The following is an 18,573-nucleotide window of genomic DNA, read 5'->3' as shown; positions in this document are numbered from 1 at the left end:
TTGTTACACATTGCTTGTTGGAGGTCTCGTTTACAGTATTTTTTTCTCTGGCAGAAAATTGCTATATTTTCATTTTAGATTTTTATTTCCTTTGATAACTTTATCTTATGAAGCACTCTCATGCTGCGGGCTCAACAGCATACTCGTGCAGGACAGAGTCTGCCATTGATTTGTCTGGGCATTCATTTGAGCTGTCATGAGCTTGTGTGTCTCATCTGCAGACAAGAGAAGCTAAGTAGTCTGAGTAGAGTGCCTTGGACGGCTTGTCAACAAATTGGTTTATTTGTAGCGGGTTTAGTTTATATGAAGAATCTGATACTAGCACAGTGTTACATGAATTTAAAAAGAAATGTCAGAGCCAGCTGTGTTGTGTGTGCTGGAAAATCTGTTGCTTCCCAGCAGCTAATAGTCTTTGTTTTATTCAGAATGTGGAATGGTCTCTCACACTGTAATATAAATTTAAATAAGATATCTCACCAGTCATTAGAAATTTCCAGCTGAGATGCAAATTGATAGCCTCAAAAGAGACATAAAGAAAAGACTAAAAATCATGTTATGAGCAGCAACCAATTTGAAAACAGTCTCAGAGACGAGACAGCAGACCCTCCTCCTGCAATGGGAAACAAAGACCCCTGCAGAGTCGGTTCCCCTCTGCTCCCTGCTGCTTGCCCAGTGGCTGGGATGCTGCTGGGAGAACCAGCCCCAGCCATTGCTGCAGCCAAGGCCAGGATGGTTTCACTGGGAAGAGAGGAGTAATATATTACCCGTCAGGGACTGCTGTTGTTGTGTACTCGGAATAAAACTCCACCCAGATCAGGCAGCCATCTAGGGGATGGTGCCTTCTGTGTTTGTTTCAAGAAGGGAAAAAAAAAAAAAAGAAGAAAAAAGCATCAGACATTCAGAGAGTGTTCTACAATTTTGAGAGCATTCTCAGTGTTGACTGGTTCGTTGGCCTGCTTTAAACTTCTCCCTCAGTCTCTTCATGTGCTTGTTTTCCTTTCAGTCCCTTTTATAAGCACTTCTCCCCAGTTTTCCCCTTTGCATTTTTTTTATTTTAAACCTTCAGCTTATCCTCTTCTAACATCTTGTAATCTCCCAATTTCTCATTACCTCTCTCCAGTACGTACAGGCATCTTAACTTTTTGTATGTCTGATCCGTGTCAGTTGCTGTGATCTTTCATAGCATGTGCTTCAGACCTGAAAATAATGAAAATTCATTTTCTGTTCACCTTAATTTGTCTTGGGGCTTTTGATATTCTTGGTATTTTTGTCGTAATAGAGGGAACAGGTTGTGAATATCATAATCAAAACACTTCTTTTTTAGTGATTTGTTCAATTTTAGGTAGTCTTGCTATATAATTGAAAAGAATTTTCTGAATGGTTTCGTTAGCTGTTCTTTTCTTGTGTTTACCTAATGTTTGTTTCATAGTGGTGTAGTTCTTAATAAGAATTACTTTCTTTTTCCAGGTGTGTCATATAGTTTTGGGGCTACGACCTGCTACTCCAGAAGAGGAAGGACAGATTATTAGGTGCGTGTTTTGCTCAGAATCTTAAATGGTTTTCAGAATCACCTTTGAATATTTTCAAAAGGACTGTAGTTTCCTTGTTTCAACTGATACTTCATGTTGTTTGTTCTTTACGTACAGAGGCTGGTTAGAAAGAGAAAGCAGGTATGGTCTTCAGCCAGGGCACAGCTGGTTTCTTATTGCAATGCCGTGGTGGCACCAGTGGAAAGAATATGTCAAATACGTAAGTATAATACTACTATATACTGAGTAAGGGTTTCTGTGAATGTGTTGATGGAAAAAAAGTCTGCAGCCAATGACTGCTTAACCAATAATGCTTGAAATCAAACAACTCCTGTCTCTTAGTGGAAAATAATTGTTTTGCTGAATCATTGTCACATGGTGAGCTTTTCACTATAATCTCATTAAACTGTCATCTCTTCCTGTACTTTGTTTCATCATTCCTGCATGTCAAAATATTTTTTGAATAAAAATACAGTCTCACAGTAGTGCTCCCATTAAGTCTTTTGATCCATTTGATAATAGAGCTACCTGTTTTGGTTTTGACTTCACTTAGGCCACAAATACACACTGTATTTTCTGGAAAAATAAAGGAGAGAATTGGTATAACTGGATTTATAGGCAATGGAGAATAGTAGTCCAGTACCTGATGGTGATCAAAGCAGTCCTACTAAAAGGGTATTGTTCTAGGGTGCTTTTTAATACCCACCAACTAAAATATTTAAGTTAAAGCATGGCTATGAACTTACCCAAAAGAAAACGTATTTAATAAAATTTGAGGTGGTGATAAATACTTTTTGCAGGTTACACAAGGGAAATAAACTATTTCTCAAAAGGTTTTTTTATATAGTGATAAGTAATCATGTAAGTATTTGAGTTGTTTTATAAAATCAAATAACTAAAAATACTCAGAAAACTGCAGTGTATGCATTAACTAACCATGTAATTAGTTTTTCTTTGTGCACAGTGAATTGGACAAATGATGGCTTAAATACCTGAAATACTAGTTAATTTAATCCTCGTCATAGTATAAGCACTCAGCTGTGCACATGGTTTCATACCTAATCCTTTGCATAATAGCACAATGCCATTAGTCACTCTGTCTGCCTCTTGAGCAAAGAGGACACTCAGAATTTCCGTAAAACTCTAGAAATTATTACATTAATTCCAACATACATTTTAGCCTTATTTTATACATCTCAATTTAATGCACAGTTTTGTAATTTGACAAGATATAATGTTTAGTTACATGATAAATAGGGGACAAATAAATCAGGAAACATCCCTTTTTTTCAGTGTTGTTATAGTGATGTTTATTGCGTGGATTTTCTTCTTTCCTCTCTTAAGGCTCAGTTAATACCCTTTTCTGTTTTCTCATTTCTTGCTGTTTCTCATTGTGACTGGTGCTATAAATTGAGTAGGATTCTTCTTACATGTTGTCTGTACTGGGCAGGCAAGTTACACTCTTGGTGGAGGACACAGATATATTTTTTTTTTTTTCTCCACTTATATTTTGCCTAAGTGTGAGCCAGATTGCATTTGCAAATTCTTTTCTCCAAAGGAGACGAAGGAACTTTGTTTCAAAACAAAGTTAGGGAAGACTAAATTGTTGCAGGTTTGAGGAAACCATGGGGTTTTTTTTGATCTTGTGCTAGCTGTTCTCATTTAATCCCATGAAATTCAACAACGACAAATCTTCAAATATTTAGTCTAGTTACAGCTGTCTAAAATGGTTGTCTTTTTATGTACCTAGATAGAGAAAATAATTCTGGTATTTCACCATTTTTATATTGTACGGCAGAGTTTATTCAGTTGGTTTAACAATTTTGACTGTTAGTTTCTGCAGTTTTTTCATCAGTAGGTGTAGAAAATGTTTTTTCCTATAATGCGCACTGTGATATACAAAAGTGGTCATGCAGCTGTGAATTTTGGTGATTGGTTTGGCTGGTGCTAAATGTCTTTGATATCGGCTTATAATTAACTTTTCTACTTCCTACCAATTTTAGGATGCAAACCCTGTTGTGATAGAGCCTTCGTCTGTCTTGAGTGGAGGTAAGAATTCGCTCATAGCTGCTGCAGCCAATACTTCAGAACAGGGAGAAGACAAAATGGGAGGTCTTAATTACTTCAGTGCAACAGAAGAAAAGTTTTCAGATAATATTTCTACTGCATCAGAAGCCTCAGAGACTACTAGCAGCAGTAAGCATAACATCTTATTTCCTTGGAGGTTTAATGTAGTACAGGTTTAGAGAAAACTACATGCCGCATAGATTCCTCCAGGCGAAAAGATAACATGGTTTAGATTGCAGTAGTGGCCTACAAGTGGACGTTGGTGAATTACTAGGATTTTTTAGTCTGTGGTGGATAAACAAGAAACAGTTTTGCTTAAACAGCAATTCATCTTTTATGCTATGAGTAGTTTCCAGAATTGCTTTCAAGATGGTTTTTCTCCTATCATTTATTTTCTGAGTGGATTTTTTTTTCCCCCCTCTTCACATTAAGTTGTTTCTAGGTCATACCTAATTGGGCATTGTATTATGTCTTCCAACGAGATGACCTCAGATACTACAAAGAGGAAAGAAGCAGGAAAAAAAAAATCGGAAAAGCATGCTTACAATTTTACCGGGCATGTGATCTAAATGAGTTTATGCAGATTCTAGGAGCCATCTTTTGAAAGAAGAGATTTTTGTTCTTGTGAGAATTTGAGATGTTGGGTTTTTTCTTACAAGACAGCTGAATGTTGCATCTGGTATTTTAAAATCTGTGTCTTAAAACTGTAACTTCAATTTAAAATAGATAAATTACTGTGATTGTTTTTGGGGTGGGTGTTGGAGAAGATAGAGGAAGGGCAGGAAGGGAGACAAGTTTTACATTATAAGTTTGTTCTTTTTATTAACGTGAAATTTAGATTTAGTGTTCTGCATAACCAAAGGAGATTTTATCAGAATATAAACATCTTCTTTTTCAAGGACAAAAAAATAAAAATTGGGCATTATTTCATATATATTCAGGTTTGTATACAAGATTTTCAGGAGTCTGGTATTCAAACAACAGATAATGAGCAGATGCTAAACACATTTGTACCGGCAAACCTAGTTAAGCTATTTTCAAACAGGTATTTGTGTAGATAATCTGCTTTGGTATTTGGATATCATATATCCTCTTCGTCACCTTTTCTGACAATAATTTGTCACTCTGTAATTTGCCACTCTGTAGTTTGGAAGAGTTGCAAGTTTCACTGAAGTGAGCAAACTTCTTCAACAATCTTTTTTTAAAAACAAACAGAAAAAGGATACAAGAATTTAACTCATTCATTTATGGTTTATGGAGTCATGAACTGAAACAGAGGATTTTTATTGTTTTTCCTTGTATTCTGTTACAGATACTCTTTACCCTGGCACACCAGGGACTGATGTATGCTTTGCTAGGCAGCATAATACTTCGGACAATAATAACCAGTGTTTCCTTGGAACCAATGGGAGTACTTTGCTACAGCTTAATCCTCAGAAACCAGGAGCTATTGATAACCAACCCCTAGTAACACAAGAACCAGTGAAGGTAAATACATCTGAGTGATGTCAATGTAGGAAAAGTATCTTTTAGCATACTTCTATCACAGCTTTTTATGTTTGTGGGTTTTTTTTCAGCTAGTGGCTTACTTACATGACGAAGAAGTGCTAATATATAACGAAATTTGAGTTTCTTACTCTTAAGAGGAAAAAATTGTGTTCCTCTTCTGAGGCTACTACTACTGAGTGTTTTGTGGGAAGACAAGTATTCAAAATGTTCTTAAACAAGACTTATAAATGAAAAAGACATATGAAAACACAGCTTTAAGCATTAAGTTTAAAATATTTTAGTGATTAAACACTTCAGTATTTTCAATCTAAATACAAGTATTTATTGCTGTTGTATAAAAACAGAAAATAGTTAACTAAATAGTAAAACAAAACTGACAGTTTTCCCAGTGTTTATGCAAACAAAACATAAAACACAGCCCAGCACCATCAATGATGAGCATAGATTGGATTTCTCTATGCAGTATATGAGTTGTCAGCATAGGTGACAAAAGAAACATAGTACGAATTTTATACCAGACAACTACTTAGAGAAATAGTAAATAGTGAAACTTGAGCTTTAATTATTGTTACATTTAAATACCATCTTTCAGTGTGAAAAGCAGTTGCAAATTGCTGCTTAAATTTTTTTGAATAATTAAAAAGCCTTCTGTGATCATGAATTAAAATCATTGCAGCTACATGCTATTTTTTCCACTTGAGATTTGACAAAGTTCTTTTTGTTTAAAGGCTGCATCGTTAACAATGGAGGGTGGAAGATTAAAGCGATCTCCACAACTGATTGAAGGAAAGGACTACATAATGGTACCAGAACCAGTCTGGAGAGCACTTTACCATTGGTATGGAGCAAATCTGTCCTTGCCCAGGCCGGTAAGTTGTGATTATAGATGCTGTTAACTTGCCATAACCTCCAAGATAATACAAACAACCTAATGTGTCCAAGCTTCTGCCAGTTGCACAAGGTAATCTTTTATGGTCATCTCCCATTTCATTCAAAATGGGTAGTCTAAATGAAAAGTCTTGAAGAGCAAGCTGGGAAAAAGCAGTCTCAGAAATGGACATGGATAGAAAGTTGTGGATATTTACCAGGAGGTTTGCGGCACAATCCCCAGGAGATAATCCCCAGGAGATACTGCAAGAGGACAGAAATGCTGCTCAAATGATCATGATTACTAAAGCAGGCAAAAGTAGACTTGAGATCAGTTTAAAAGACTTGGCATCAAAACACTCGTCTTTAAAAGCCAAGATAAATTTTCAACTGTTCTGCAAAAACAATAGTGTTAAAACTGAGACACCTGCAGCTTTGAAAACGCCTGCCTTTCTCACAACTTCAGGAAGCGGGGGAAAGTTAACAGTTGCTGTCCTTCAAGTTCAGTGTCATAGAAAACATTTGGTGATGATCTAAAAAGCAGATAGCAACAGGTGATCCCAGTGAAGAAAACTAAGACTTTTCTTTGTTAAAATGGTTGCTCAGAAGCACTTCTGAGCTGTAGCTACAAGCTGCAGGAGTAGTTATTCCTAAAAAGAATTTGTGTATGAGCATATCAGCTTTTGAGTACTGCACAGACTGGTGAAGTTGTACAGCTTTTAGTCAAAGGTTTTTCAATAAAGCATTTATCATAAGTAATTCCTCAAGAAATAGATGCTAAAAGTGAATTGGCATCTATTGTCTAAGGCTGCATTAGCACAATCATGGTCAACTGTATTCTGTGCTAAAAGCAAAGACCTCACCAAAAGGGATCTCATCTGATATGCTCATCCAGTTGGTCCCATCTTGTTTTAATTCTTCAGCTTTGAATTTTGTTGCAGGTATTATATATTTTGACCATAGGAATACCAGTTGTTATTTTGAGCAGATCGTTTGTTAAAAATAAATAGTTCTTTTGTGTCGTTCTTCTTCTAGTATTATGATAATTGCCTTGCATTTTTTCTAATGAGTACCAGAAAATCTTACTGGTGAGGCAAGTGATGACCATTCTCCTTCTGCACAAAATCAGTAACACTTCTCCAAATTTGAGGAATACTTATTTGTCAGGAAATAATTCAGATGTATTGAATTTTCACATTTCTTACATTTGATAGTAAGCAGAAAAGCCAATGAATCACAATAAAATTGTGAAATAGTTTTACAGACAATTAACAGAAGTGTTTAATTGTGTAAGAAAAATGTATTTATAAATCAGTAATACTGCATTTTTATATCAACAATTATTTAATTACCTGTAGTCACTTAAAGCCTTGTAATAAAATTTAACTAATTAGCAAGAGCCTATCAAAGATAAGGTGGTATTTGTACTTCTTTGCATAACAGTTTATTTAAAAAAAAACACCTTGAAGAACCAAAGTTACTTTTTGTAACTAACACTAGTATTTTATATATTAAAGCTGTAAAATATTTAATAAAAATTCATTTGGGGCTCAATGCGGAATGTATTGCAGAATATAATTTTCAAATATGAAAGTGCCATATATTAAAAGGAATTGACTAAGTGGACCAATAGTCTGTGTTATCTCAATGAGATATTTTTTTTTTTGGTTGCAGTTAAAACAGTAACTGTTTGTGAGAGAGAAGCAGTAATTATATAGCAGTAGCCATTGTTGAATCATACAATTTGCTCACAATTTATTGAGCTATCTCTCTGTTTCTCTGTGTGTAATATTGCAAAACAATTAACAGGTCATAATCATTTGGAGCTAAAGCTGGCATGCCTTGAATTATCAAAACTGAATTTATAGAGAAGTAGGCTGATGTTAGAGGCAAGAAAAATGAATGTAATTTGGTCTGTTCACTTAGAAACATTGGGAACTTTCTTCAGTTTCTGTTGAGTATATTTATTCCGTATAGTGGTTGGTTTATTCTGTGTCAGGTGGTCTCTTATAGGAACAACACTTAAAAAAAGGAAGTGAGGGGATTTTTTGAATTTTTTTTTTTATTTTTTAATGGTAGCAATAGAGATTTGGTGATTGGTGTTGCAAGTACACAGTGTCACAAATGGAGAGAGTTAGCTGTATGATTTTTGATGATTTGGTCTGTTAGCCATAGTAGTGGTAATTATTTTACAGTGAAAAATCACTGGCTTCTGTTACCTTTCTCCCACACATTCTCCATGGAAACAACACCTTTCGTGATACAGGAAAGGCCACATCTCTTTATACATAAACTAATGTGCTTGAGATATTTGCAATAGGGTCATTAGAAGAGAGACATCTATACAGAATGAGAGAATTTTAGTTTGGATATCCTGTCTGCAGAAAAATATAAATACTACCTATGTAAGCTGTAGCTTTACAGTCCATAATTAAGCAACGCTTTGACCCTTGGTTATCTGAGCACTTGAATTCTTAAAGCCCATTTGATTACTTACTACCATCTATACAGGCACTTACAGTCCCAGTTTCCCACCCCACAGTAAGGGACTATTATGTTGTTTTTTTCCAGAAAATGTCATCATATTGCTTTTGTTGTAACTGAATGCTACTTCAGTGCATTTTATTGTTTCTCGCATCTTAAACCGAGTGTTTTCTCCTGCTTCACATGGTCACAAAAATAGTGAACATTCCTGCCATTTATGTATGCCTATGTTTGCATGGATCTACAAAATCTTTGTAAAAATGGTGACTGAAAAGCTGCAAGTCGTATTCTGGGGTAGTTTCAGCTGTTTTTGTCAGCATAAGTTTCAGTCTACAAACTTGCAATACAAAGGTTTTAATTCAAGCTCATAGTTCAGAAACTTCAGAACAAATGTCTTATTCAGCTCGTGTTTTTTCAACAATTGTGAAACTTTTATATTGAAGTATACACAGTGTGGAATTATTGAGGTTCGTTGTAGATTCACATATATTTCAGGAATATATATTTCGGGGGTTTTTTCTATAGTATGGCACAGGAAGCTGTGCTCCACTGAGTATGGTGTTTGCTTTTGACAATTTGCCACTAATAAGCTTCAAAAAGGCCTTACAAATCACTGAATTGTTATTCCTGTGGATATTTGCCTAAGACACCCCGTAAGAAGTTCAGAAGATTTCTCATCTCCTAGTAAAACATTGTTTATATTTTTAATCATCTGCTTTAACAATTACTTCCTGCTCCTGTTGGGATTTCCTATATGTTTGAACAGCGGTCTCTAAAATATGTTTTAAACATCTTTACTAGGTGATCAAAAACAGCAAAACAAATGTGCCTGAGCTAGAGTTATTTCCTCGCTATCTGCTCTTCCTGAGACAGCAGCCTGCCACTCGAACGCAGCAGTCCAACATCTGGGTGAATATGGGTATGATGAGCCTGAGAATGTTTCCTCAGCATTTACCTAGAGGTAACTTAAGAATGCAGCAAGAATACAAGTGCGCAGTTTCTAAGAAAGCGAGACCCACAGCTGTAGAAGCTTGCTGCCACTGTGCTTGTACACCAGCTAATCAACTGTAAGGCACAAACAGCATTTGGTAATGATTTAAAGGCTTTCCTGCTATCTTCTCTTGGAAGGAAGAGGCGTGAGGGAGCATTTTCAATGAAGTCCGTTAAGTTGCATAGTTACTGCAAATAAATTGGTGAGCTGAAGGTGAAAAATGAGCACTGCATAAACAAAACAGCGTAGAAGGGCAGATCTCATTATTCCTGTTGGTAATTAATTTTGTAGCCATAGAATAGATGCACCTGTGCATTGGGCTCTGTGTGTGTATCTGATAGTACAGTGCTAGAATAAATGAAATCATTGTTCAGCCAGTTGGTTCCGAGTTACTTGGCCAGCTAGGCTTTAATGCCCCAAATTGTTTAATACTCTTTAGAAAGCGATAGAGTTAATGAAATATGAAGGCTGTTATTTGATGCAGTTCAGAAAGACAATACTGTAGAAAGTGTAAACTTCAAACTGAAATATATGTGCCATAATTGTGATGGTAATGCTTGCCAGAAGATTGTACGAGTAATGGGCTGTAAGAATAGTCTTTAGATTGCAGCTTCACATTTCAGCTGAGAAGTGTTGCAGGTTTTGTTTTTGGTTACCCATTTGTGTGCACAGTTGCATACTTGCCTTGCACAAGAGGTTTGAAGAAATAAATGATGTTCACATGCATGTGCATTTGGATGCACACCGATGTATATCTGCATCCACAGTAACATATGTCCAGAAATGGGCTCACCTGACTTCGGGAAAATTAAATCCTTTAGTCTTGCTAGTGTTAACCTATGTTTAAAAATCTCATGCAGATGCTCCATTTTTCACTGCTTCAGTAGAATCTAAAACTTAACATGTAGATAGCGGCTGCCTGCTCGATCAAGATCCGCTACAGAAACTGCCTGCTACCCAAATTAATTTTTCCTACTTGACCTAATAAAATGGGAAGTGCTTTGTTTGGACATCCTAAAATGCCCAAATTCAAATAAAGAGAATCTTCTGATGTGCCAAATTTGATCTTGATTTGGAATTATTTTGCTCTGCACTAATTTATTTGTCCAATCAGTTATTAATCTTTTTGAGTTTTCAAATACGCTTTCTTGCTGTAATCTTACAACTAATCCTCTGATCCCTAATCTCAGAAAATGCTTTTTTGTTTTCTCTACAAAAAAATGAGTACTTTGCTTGGTATACTGGGGCAAAACTGATGCTTTACTGACTGATGATTACAATTTAGTTTTACTCTTTTGTCAAATTGCATGTAATACTGCATCTTTTCATATGGTACTATTTATTTTATTTTACTCTTTTGACAGTGAAAGTAGAACAGTGTCACTTCTGTGGTTACTTAAGCAATGCAGTCACCCGATTGGGTTTGGCTGTGTAATAAGTTTTTCATGAATGTGTTATAGACCTGTCTCTCTGAGGAGCTGGAAACTTCCTAATTTTAAACCAAGGAAGCTCAAGGAATAAAGCATGTAAAGTTGGTCTCACCTCTTGTGTGAATGTTTTATTTAAAGATGAGCTCATATTATGGAAAAGAGCAACAATCTCAACTGATGGAATTAATTTGTGTTGTAAACATGAGATTGTTTAGAAATTCTGGTGAAAATCCTAGGCATCTTCACAGAATATGCTTTGAGAAATTTAGTTATTAGGAATACTTTTCTTGTGAAACTGCCAGGCTGATTTCATCTTCACAGATCAGTATTCATCTCCATGGAAGAGCTGAAGCAAAGTCACGCTGCTTCCAAGAACAGTCAGACTGATTTTCTCTTACCTTATTTTTTATTTAATTTCTCATAAAATTTTGAAGTCCTTTATTTTGAAAATTGCCATTGACCCGGATACTCTGTCTTTAACAGAATAGTCCAGTCTTTTAAAACTTCTTTTAAGTTATTTATTTTCTATGAGAATCTTTGGGGAGCAATTTTCTACCAGGTTTTGGTAAGAAGGGAGGTAAATCTGTCTGCTTTATGATAGCAAATTTGTTGTCCCTAGGGGTTAGTAACAACTACCTTTCAATCTAACTCATTATTTTATCCATATACAGAAGCACTAGAACTCTGTACTACTTTGACAAAATATGCTTATTGTATATATAGTGTTTAAGTTACTGATCTGATTTCAGTTGGCCTATGGGTATGTACATTATCTTTTGCCCTTTTCTTATTATTGTGAATCCAGGGAATGTACCTTCACCGAATGCTCCGTTAAAAAGAGTGTTGGCTTACACTGGCTGCTTCAGTCGAATGCAAACAATTAAGGAGATACATGAATATCTCTCCCAGAGGTTACGTATAAAAGAAGAAGATATGCGCCTCTGGTTATACAATAGTGAGGTAATGTTGGGTTTGGGTTGTGGTTTTTTTTAATCAGCTGTTGGATGTTGTATATCTCTTTTTTTTTTTTTTCTAGAAACTATTACATGTACATGCACAGAAAAAAAACCCAAAAACAAGTGGATGTAAGTTCCCTTTGCAGTTTAACTGCCCAGGTTGGAAAACTCTTGCCACTTGCTTTCTAGATATATTTTTTTTTTGTGCACTCCAAACAGTGAAATGTTCGTAACCCAGAAAAATTATCTTTTGTTTTCCTTTTAGCCCGATAAACATTTAATTATCTTGTGGTGTATTTAGAAATTAGCAGTTCGTTGACCTATTGAAAGGCTTGATAGGAAATTTCATAGAAACTGTTTTAAATAAAAATAGAAGTATATTCTTTCAGTGCCACACGTGATGCTATAGGCTCCTGTTGGCACAGAAGCCAGCAGCCATCCAGGATCTTTTTCAAATGTGCATGTGAACAAATCACAATGAACAAGCAGAATGCATTCCTCCAAACCATTAAGTACGTGTAATTCTCTCATTCTAAAGAAATACCACTTAACATTAAAGCATTGAACTAGATGCTTGTGGAGATCAGTGAACTATTGTATTTAATTAACTTAGGTAAAAAACTGGTGTTCTCATTTTTGTGAAGAAATTGTTAATACTGTTTTAATTTCATTGCTTTGAGATTAAAATATCCTCAGAGTATTTTAAATCTAGAAGTAGTAACTATATGATTATTTTTTCTTCTGCAGAACTATCTTACTTTGCTGGATGATGAAGATCACAGACTGGAGTATCTTAAAATCCAAGATGAGCAGCATTTGGTAATAGAAGGTATAAAAAGGGCCTATAAATGCTTTACTAAAAATTGATAGTTTTATATAAGTATATATATGGTTAATAAATTGCATATAGTACCTGTTTCTGTAATTGCCCGAACTACCCAAATATATAGGCCTAATACCAAAATATTTTTGTTTTGGAAGTATTTTGAGAATGAAGAGTATGTGTAAATAGATGTCTGTTTCTATGTATGTATTGAAAGAAATACAGGAAGAAATACCAAAGCTTCAAATAATCCGCTATTCCTACAGTAATAACTAAAATACCAGAGATTAAACAAAAGCGGTATGAGGCATCTGAGGCTTTTTCATTATCTGCTTTTCTTTCACTAGTTTTACCAGAGTTCAGGTTACAGTGTTTGCATGTATACATTCTTACTCATAAAGCAAAAGGTGGAGAAAACAGCGTGTTTCGGTCCATGTCAGTTTTGTTGCTAAGATTTTCATTAGAAGCTGCTTGTATTTTCACATCTGGAGAGAGCCTAATGCATTTGGACTTGACTGCTTGACTGACTCTTGTCGTGGCAAAAAGGCGTTGTAAACAATCTCAGCCTTTCTTGTTTCAATTTATGTCTCTCGTGTCTCATACTCCTGCCATGCGCTACTACGCGAGGCAGTGCTGTCAGTCACAAGTATATTAAGCCTTTGTCCAAGGTAGCAGGGTGCACAGATCAGCTGAGTTTTCGCCTAGTTTGACCTTTTGGCTAATTTTTGTATACGAGAAACAGAAGTATACATATTTAATCCACTCTGTCGTTGTCCTTACATCACAGAGGCGCTATAGAAATCTGGGTCTGACGTTGTGTCTGTACAAGTTTAACTTAACATAGCTTTATATTGCACCTCAGGCTGGTGTGCTGGATGGACTCATCCCTTTTGTCATTTGGCTTAGCTCACGTTTAATCAAGTTAAAATTGGTAGAGTGGATGATGCAGTTCATTGTGTGCCTGCATTAATCACCAGACACAAGAGAAGAAATGGGAATTTATGTGGTGAGAGGGGAGAGGGACGGCACCTTGCTGTATCAGGTGAAACCCCAAGGCTGTCGTTCAGTAAACAAACAGGCTTTAAGTCAGCACTGCCACGAAAGAACCAGCCTGCCTTTCTGCTGTCTGTGATGCCAGCTGCCGTACCCGTGGACAGCTACTTGACACCTATCTGAGGAGCTGGCTGTGAGAAGCAATCTAGTGAAAAATTACTCCCTTTTCCTCTATTCAGCCATGTCCTTTAAGCCACTTCACTGTATGCTTGTGTCCATGCTAGGGGGAGGTCTACAGAGGGGACCTGTGGAGAGGCGGTGGTAAAGCTAGTTTAGAAAAGCTTGTGGGTTTTTGTCCTGCTTTATCTTGAAACAGATATATTTTGTCCCTCTTTTGAAATGCACTTCAATCTTTTGGTGATTCATAACAACAAAAAATATTAGTGATCACTCATGAAGTGAACAGATCTGTTCAGATCTGGGGGATACATACTAAATATTAGAATAAGTACTGAAAACTTGTAATCCACTGGAAGTCTCAAGGCTGCTTTCTAAAGATGTTACTGGAATGATGCCGGTATTAGAATGATTTCCAATAATGATTGGAAACAATGAAATAAAACCTAGCAAAAATAATAACTAAAAATAAGCAATTTTCTATTCTCAATTAAATATTAGAAAATTTTAATTAAACCTCTTCAGCTGCATAAGCTCTCTGGAGCAAGTAACAAAGAATTTTAAAAAATCCTTATACCATATCTCTTTCTAGTTCGAAACAAAGACATGAGCTGGCCGGAAGAGATGTCTTTTATAGCAAACAGCAGTAAAATAGACAGACATAAAGGTAAGTGTTTCAGCATAGTAATTGAATTATGATGAGAAGAGAAATCCGAGAGGCTATATTATGTTGAAACAATTATTTTTAGTATAAGCCCGCTTAGCATCGGAAGAGGTCTTTTACACCTGTGCTGCTTGGCTTGTTCTTTCTGTTGTATTAACTTAGATGCTGGAAATGTGCAAGTGTTGGATGTATAGACAGATAAATTTGTAGATGTTCAGATGCAGCACTAGCAAATGGTACATAACAAATTCCGAGGTTTGTGTTTATTATCTGGGAAATTTTTTTAAGGTAAGGAATAGTTAAGATTTTAACAAATCAATCCAGAAATTTCAGTACCATAATTATTTACTGAATCCATACAAACTGAAAATAGTTTGTATGGATTGTACTGAGGTCCGTGGTGGATCAGATCCAACAAAATACCTCAATTTCTATTAACTTAAGTAGAGAGAGAAGGTGTTTTGAACAGGCTGGTCCTCTGTTTCATCTGTGCCAGCTGTAGTCTTGTAATTGGGAGCAGGTTAAATTGAACTGGTTACTGTGAAAGGGTCATATTCTTAACTTTACTGATATACCATTCTGAATTGTTTACATCTGCACAATTGGTATAATTATGTTTTCTTTTTTCAGTTCCTACTGAAAAGGGTGCTACTGGATTAAGCAATCTGGGTAACACATGCTTCATGAACTCCAGCATCCAGTGTGTCAGTAATACACAACCTCTAACAAGGTATTTCATCTCTGGAAGACATCTTTATGAACTTAACAGGTAATTTTTTATTTGAGACCATTGGCATTTTAGATGCTGTAACATTTCTTTAAAATGAGTTCCAGCTTTCAGAAGTAGACACGTTGAATAAATCCTCTTAAGTTCAGTGTTATCAACTGTCAGCTTTACAGCAGATACTAGATTAGATACACGAAAATGAAACCTGTTTTGTTTCTGGGAGAGTTAAAACAGTTCAGCAAGAAGCCTTTGCACTTCCTTGTTTATCCCTATGCATGAACTTTGTTTAAATTTTAGTACAGCCTTAATTACTTCTGGTTTCTAGGACAAATCCAATAGGAATGAAAGGACACATGGCCAAGTGCTATGGGGATTTGGTTCAGGAGCTGTGGAGCGGAACTCAGAAGAATATAGCACCGTTAAAGCTGCGGGTGAGCCTCTGATGTGTGTTTTTTAAAGATGGAAAGCAAGAATTTCTGTGAATAGCAGGAATTATTTAATGCAGTTTTTCCTGGTGTTACCTGTATTGTAGTGGCTCTTGGCCTCAAATCAGTATCTCCCCTAGAGAAAGGGAAGGAAACTTGGACACAGGTTTCAAGTGTTAGAAGTTGGCTGTGAAGCCAGTGACCGTATCCTGGGCAGTTCGTTATCACAGATGTTACTTGAAACGGGTCACAGAATTTGCTTTCTCACCTGTAAGGAACATAGGGGAGTTTTTCAGGAAGGGGCTGTGCAGGGGTGAGGTGCACATTTCCAGGAGGCCAGGATTCATCGGTCCTGGTGCTCAGGACTTGAGCCGCTTTCTGTGGAATATAATCATGATTCAGTGGTTGTAAGTTCAGAGGAGTTACATGGTGTGAATCAGAGGTTGTGGTATAAGATGTGGCTTTTATAGCACTTGTTATGGACAAAAGATTATGCATTTGCCTGTGAGTGGTCTTCTGTTTTGAAAGCGTAGAGGGTTATCTTTAATTCCTGGCAATTGAATTTGTGCTCGTTGACAGCAGGTGTCTTGTCTAAAATATTTTGATTTATTCTTACAGCTTTTATTACATGACGTTAAAATAACTTTCTGGCTTTTGTTTTATAGTGGACAATAGCAAAATATGCACCAAGATTTAATGGCTTTCAACAGCAAGACTCACAGGAGCTTCTGGCTTTTCTTTTGGATGGTCTTCATGAGGATTTGAACAGAGTTCATGATAAGCCATATGTTGAACTGAAAGACAGTGATGGTCGACCAGACTGGGAAGTAGCAGCAGAGGTATGAGTTAAAACTTTTTGGGGCTAGGGTTTGTTTACTTTTTTTTTTCCTTACAGTACTAAGCTGCTAAGTTTTTGATGAGGCTGGCTGTGGCAGTACTTTTTCAGGACTCTGCTGTCTTTTGGAACTTGTTATATCTCTGATCTGAGGAGTCGGTTTCACCTTTGAGCTGAAAATGAGGTTTAGGTATTATAATAAAGGTATAGAGATGATACTTCACAGTCACTTTGAACAACTTTTCAGAATTGTGGAGCATCAAAATATTTCAAGATACCTGATGGTCCTTTCAGAAGTACTTTAAATGATGTTGTACCTTGATTATAGTGTTAATTGAATTAACTTTTCTTTATTCATGTTGAAATGAAATACTTCCTATTTACTAGAAATTGGTAAACAACTTCTATGGAAATCATTTGACTTCCCATGAAACTACTTCCTGTAGTTCAAGCAAATAGTCTTCAGTTTCTAATTTTGTGTTGTGTCATACTTCACTTTAGGCCTGGGAAAACCATCTGAGAAGAAACAGATCCATTGTTGTGGATTTATTTCATGGGCAGCTGAAGTCACAAGTAAAATGTAAAACTTGTGGACATATAAGTGTTAGATTTGACCCTTTTAATTTTTTATCCTTGCCTTTGCCAATGGATAGCTACATGCACCTAGAAATTACAGGTGAGTAGTAGCGTTTAATTCCCTATAAACTTGTCATTGCTAAAATAAAAATTGTATATGTAGAACATCTAGGAAACATCCAGATTTCGTTGGTGTGGTACTTTTAAAAATAGTGTAACCATTTTAATATAATAGAGTACCCAGATTTTCATTGGAATACAGTTAAAGTAAACCCTTTAAAAATAGAGCATAGATGGCCCATTTCAGTCTTGACTAAATGACTTAATGCAGAAACATACAAAATGGAGATTCTGAGAACTTTCCTTCTGTTCACTGTGTCGTGAAGGTTGTCTTTAAATCTGCACAGAGTGAAAAAAGAAGGGCTGGGGGGAGTCTACAAACACAAATTACTTTATGGGTCATGAACTATGCTATGAAAAACTGATGTATTGTGGGCAAAGAAGCAAAGATGATAAAAAAGTGAAACAGATTTTGAAACCATTTTCTACTGCCTATGCGGCAAGAGATTTCTGACATTTGTCTCAAGCCTTGAAAGTTGAACTGGTTAAAAAAATATTTAAAAAACATATCTTCAAGTGGGGAAAAAATACTTTCTACTAAGTAAGTAGCTGTAGTATATTGTTCTCATTAAAACTTTCCTGGTTTGCTGACCAGTGTGTTTCTTTTCCCCTTTAAAGTAATTAAATTAGATGGTACTACTCCTGTTCGATACGGCTTGAGGTTGAACATGGATGAAAAGTATACAGGTTTGAAAAAACAGTTAAGTGAACTCTGCGGGCTGAAACCGGAACAGATTCTACTTGCAGAAGTGCATAGCTCCAATATAAAGGTAAGAAGAAAAAAAATTAAGTATTGCTGCAGCATACCTTTGGTGGTTTTGTTTGTTATTTGTGTACAGTGGTGTACTACCATCTTTTTGGCATTAAGCTTTGTTTAGAAGAACTGCGAAATAATTTAACTTAAAGTATGATAAAGTCAGCTTAGCTATAGCTCTATATGAACTTCTATTTCATTCTTAAACTATGCTTTGGCTTGCTTTAAATAGATATAAAATCAGACTAAACTGAACCAAAATAAACCACTTGTAAACAAAATTATTAGTGATGTAGAAGCTTGCAGAAGTTTAATTGAATTGATTACTACTGATATTTTTAGGAAAAAAAGGATAAAATAATCTTCAGGTAATAAATCTCAAGTTAGAGTGCTGTGATGAGTTTAAACGCTCAAGATATCGGAGGCATAAGTAATGACTGGCTTAGTTCTGCATAGTGCATATGTATATATGTGTACATTTTTTTGCTCTCATTAAATATGATTAAAGCTGCTTGAAACTAGGGGCTGTCAGTCTGTTTAGAGAACCAGTAATAACTCTTTCAGGTCTTGGTGCAGAGATCTGCAAAGGAGTGTCCTTGTTGGCTTCCTTTTTTCCTTCTGGAGAGGTGCAAGAAAGCAGCTGGGA

At 35.9% G+C, this 18,573-nt stretch overlaps 1 protein-coding gene across 5 annotated transcripts in view; it reads left to right on the top strand.

The window, feature by feature from the left end:
* The window catches only part of USP32 (ubiquitin specific peptidase 32), an 81,173-nt gene that overhangs the window by 52,492 nt on the left and 10,108 nt on the right, over positions 1 to 18,573 (top strand). For 3 of the 5 annotated variants that reach the window (XM_037371336.1, XM_037371358.1, XM_037371353.1), the window contains 14 exons: positions 1,468 to 1,529; positions 1,647 to 1,749; positions 3,533 to 3,725; positions 4,909 to 5,084; positions 5,834 to 5,974; positions 9,258 to 9,417; positions 11,683 to 11,837; positions 12,581 to 12,662; positions 14,419 to 14,493; positions 15,121 to 15,259; positions 15,543 to 15,648; positions 16,308 to 16,481; positions 16,979 to 17,153; positions 17,792 to 17,943. In XM_037371336.1, the coding sequence (XP_037227233.1) occupies positions 1,468 to 1,529; positions 1,647 to 1,749; positions 3,533 to 3,725; positions 4,909 to 5,084; positions 5,834 to 5,974; positions 9,258 to 9,417; positions 11,683 to 11,837; positions 12,581 to 12,662; positions 14,419 to 14,493; positions 15,121 to 15,259; positions 15,543 to 15,648; positions 16,308 to 16,481; positions 16,979 to 17,153; positions 17,792 to 17,943 (1,893 nt within the window). The remainder of the gene's footprint in view (positions 1 to 1,467; positions 1,530 to 1,646; positions 1,750 to 3,532; positions 3,726 to 4,908; positions 5,085 to 5,833; positions 5,975 to 9,257; positions 9,418 to 11,682; positions 11,838 to 12,580; positions 12,663 to 14,418; positions 14,494 to 15,120; positions 15,260 to 15,542; positions 15,649 to 16,307; positions 16,482 to 16,978; positions 17,154 to 17,791; positions 17,944 to 18,573) is intronic. The other 2 variants (XM_037371345.1, XM_037371327.1) reach the window with 2 other exon arrangements.

Source organism: Falco rusticolus, chromosome 1, assembly GCF_015220075.1.
Source record: "Falco rusticolus isolate bFalRus1 chromosome 1, bFalRus1.pri, whole genome shotgun sequence".
Lineage (NCBI taxonomy): Eukaryota > Metazoa > Chordata > Aves > Falconiformes > Falconidae > Falco > Falco rusticolus.
The sequence above is the reverse complement of the archived record's forward strand: the minus strand, read 5'-3'. Positions and strand labels throughout refer to the sequence as shown.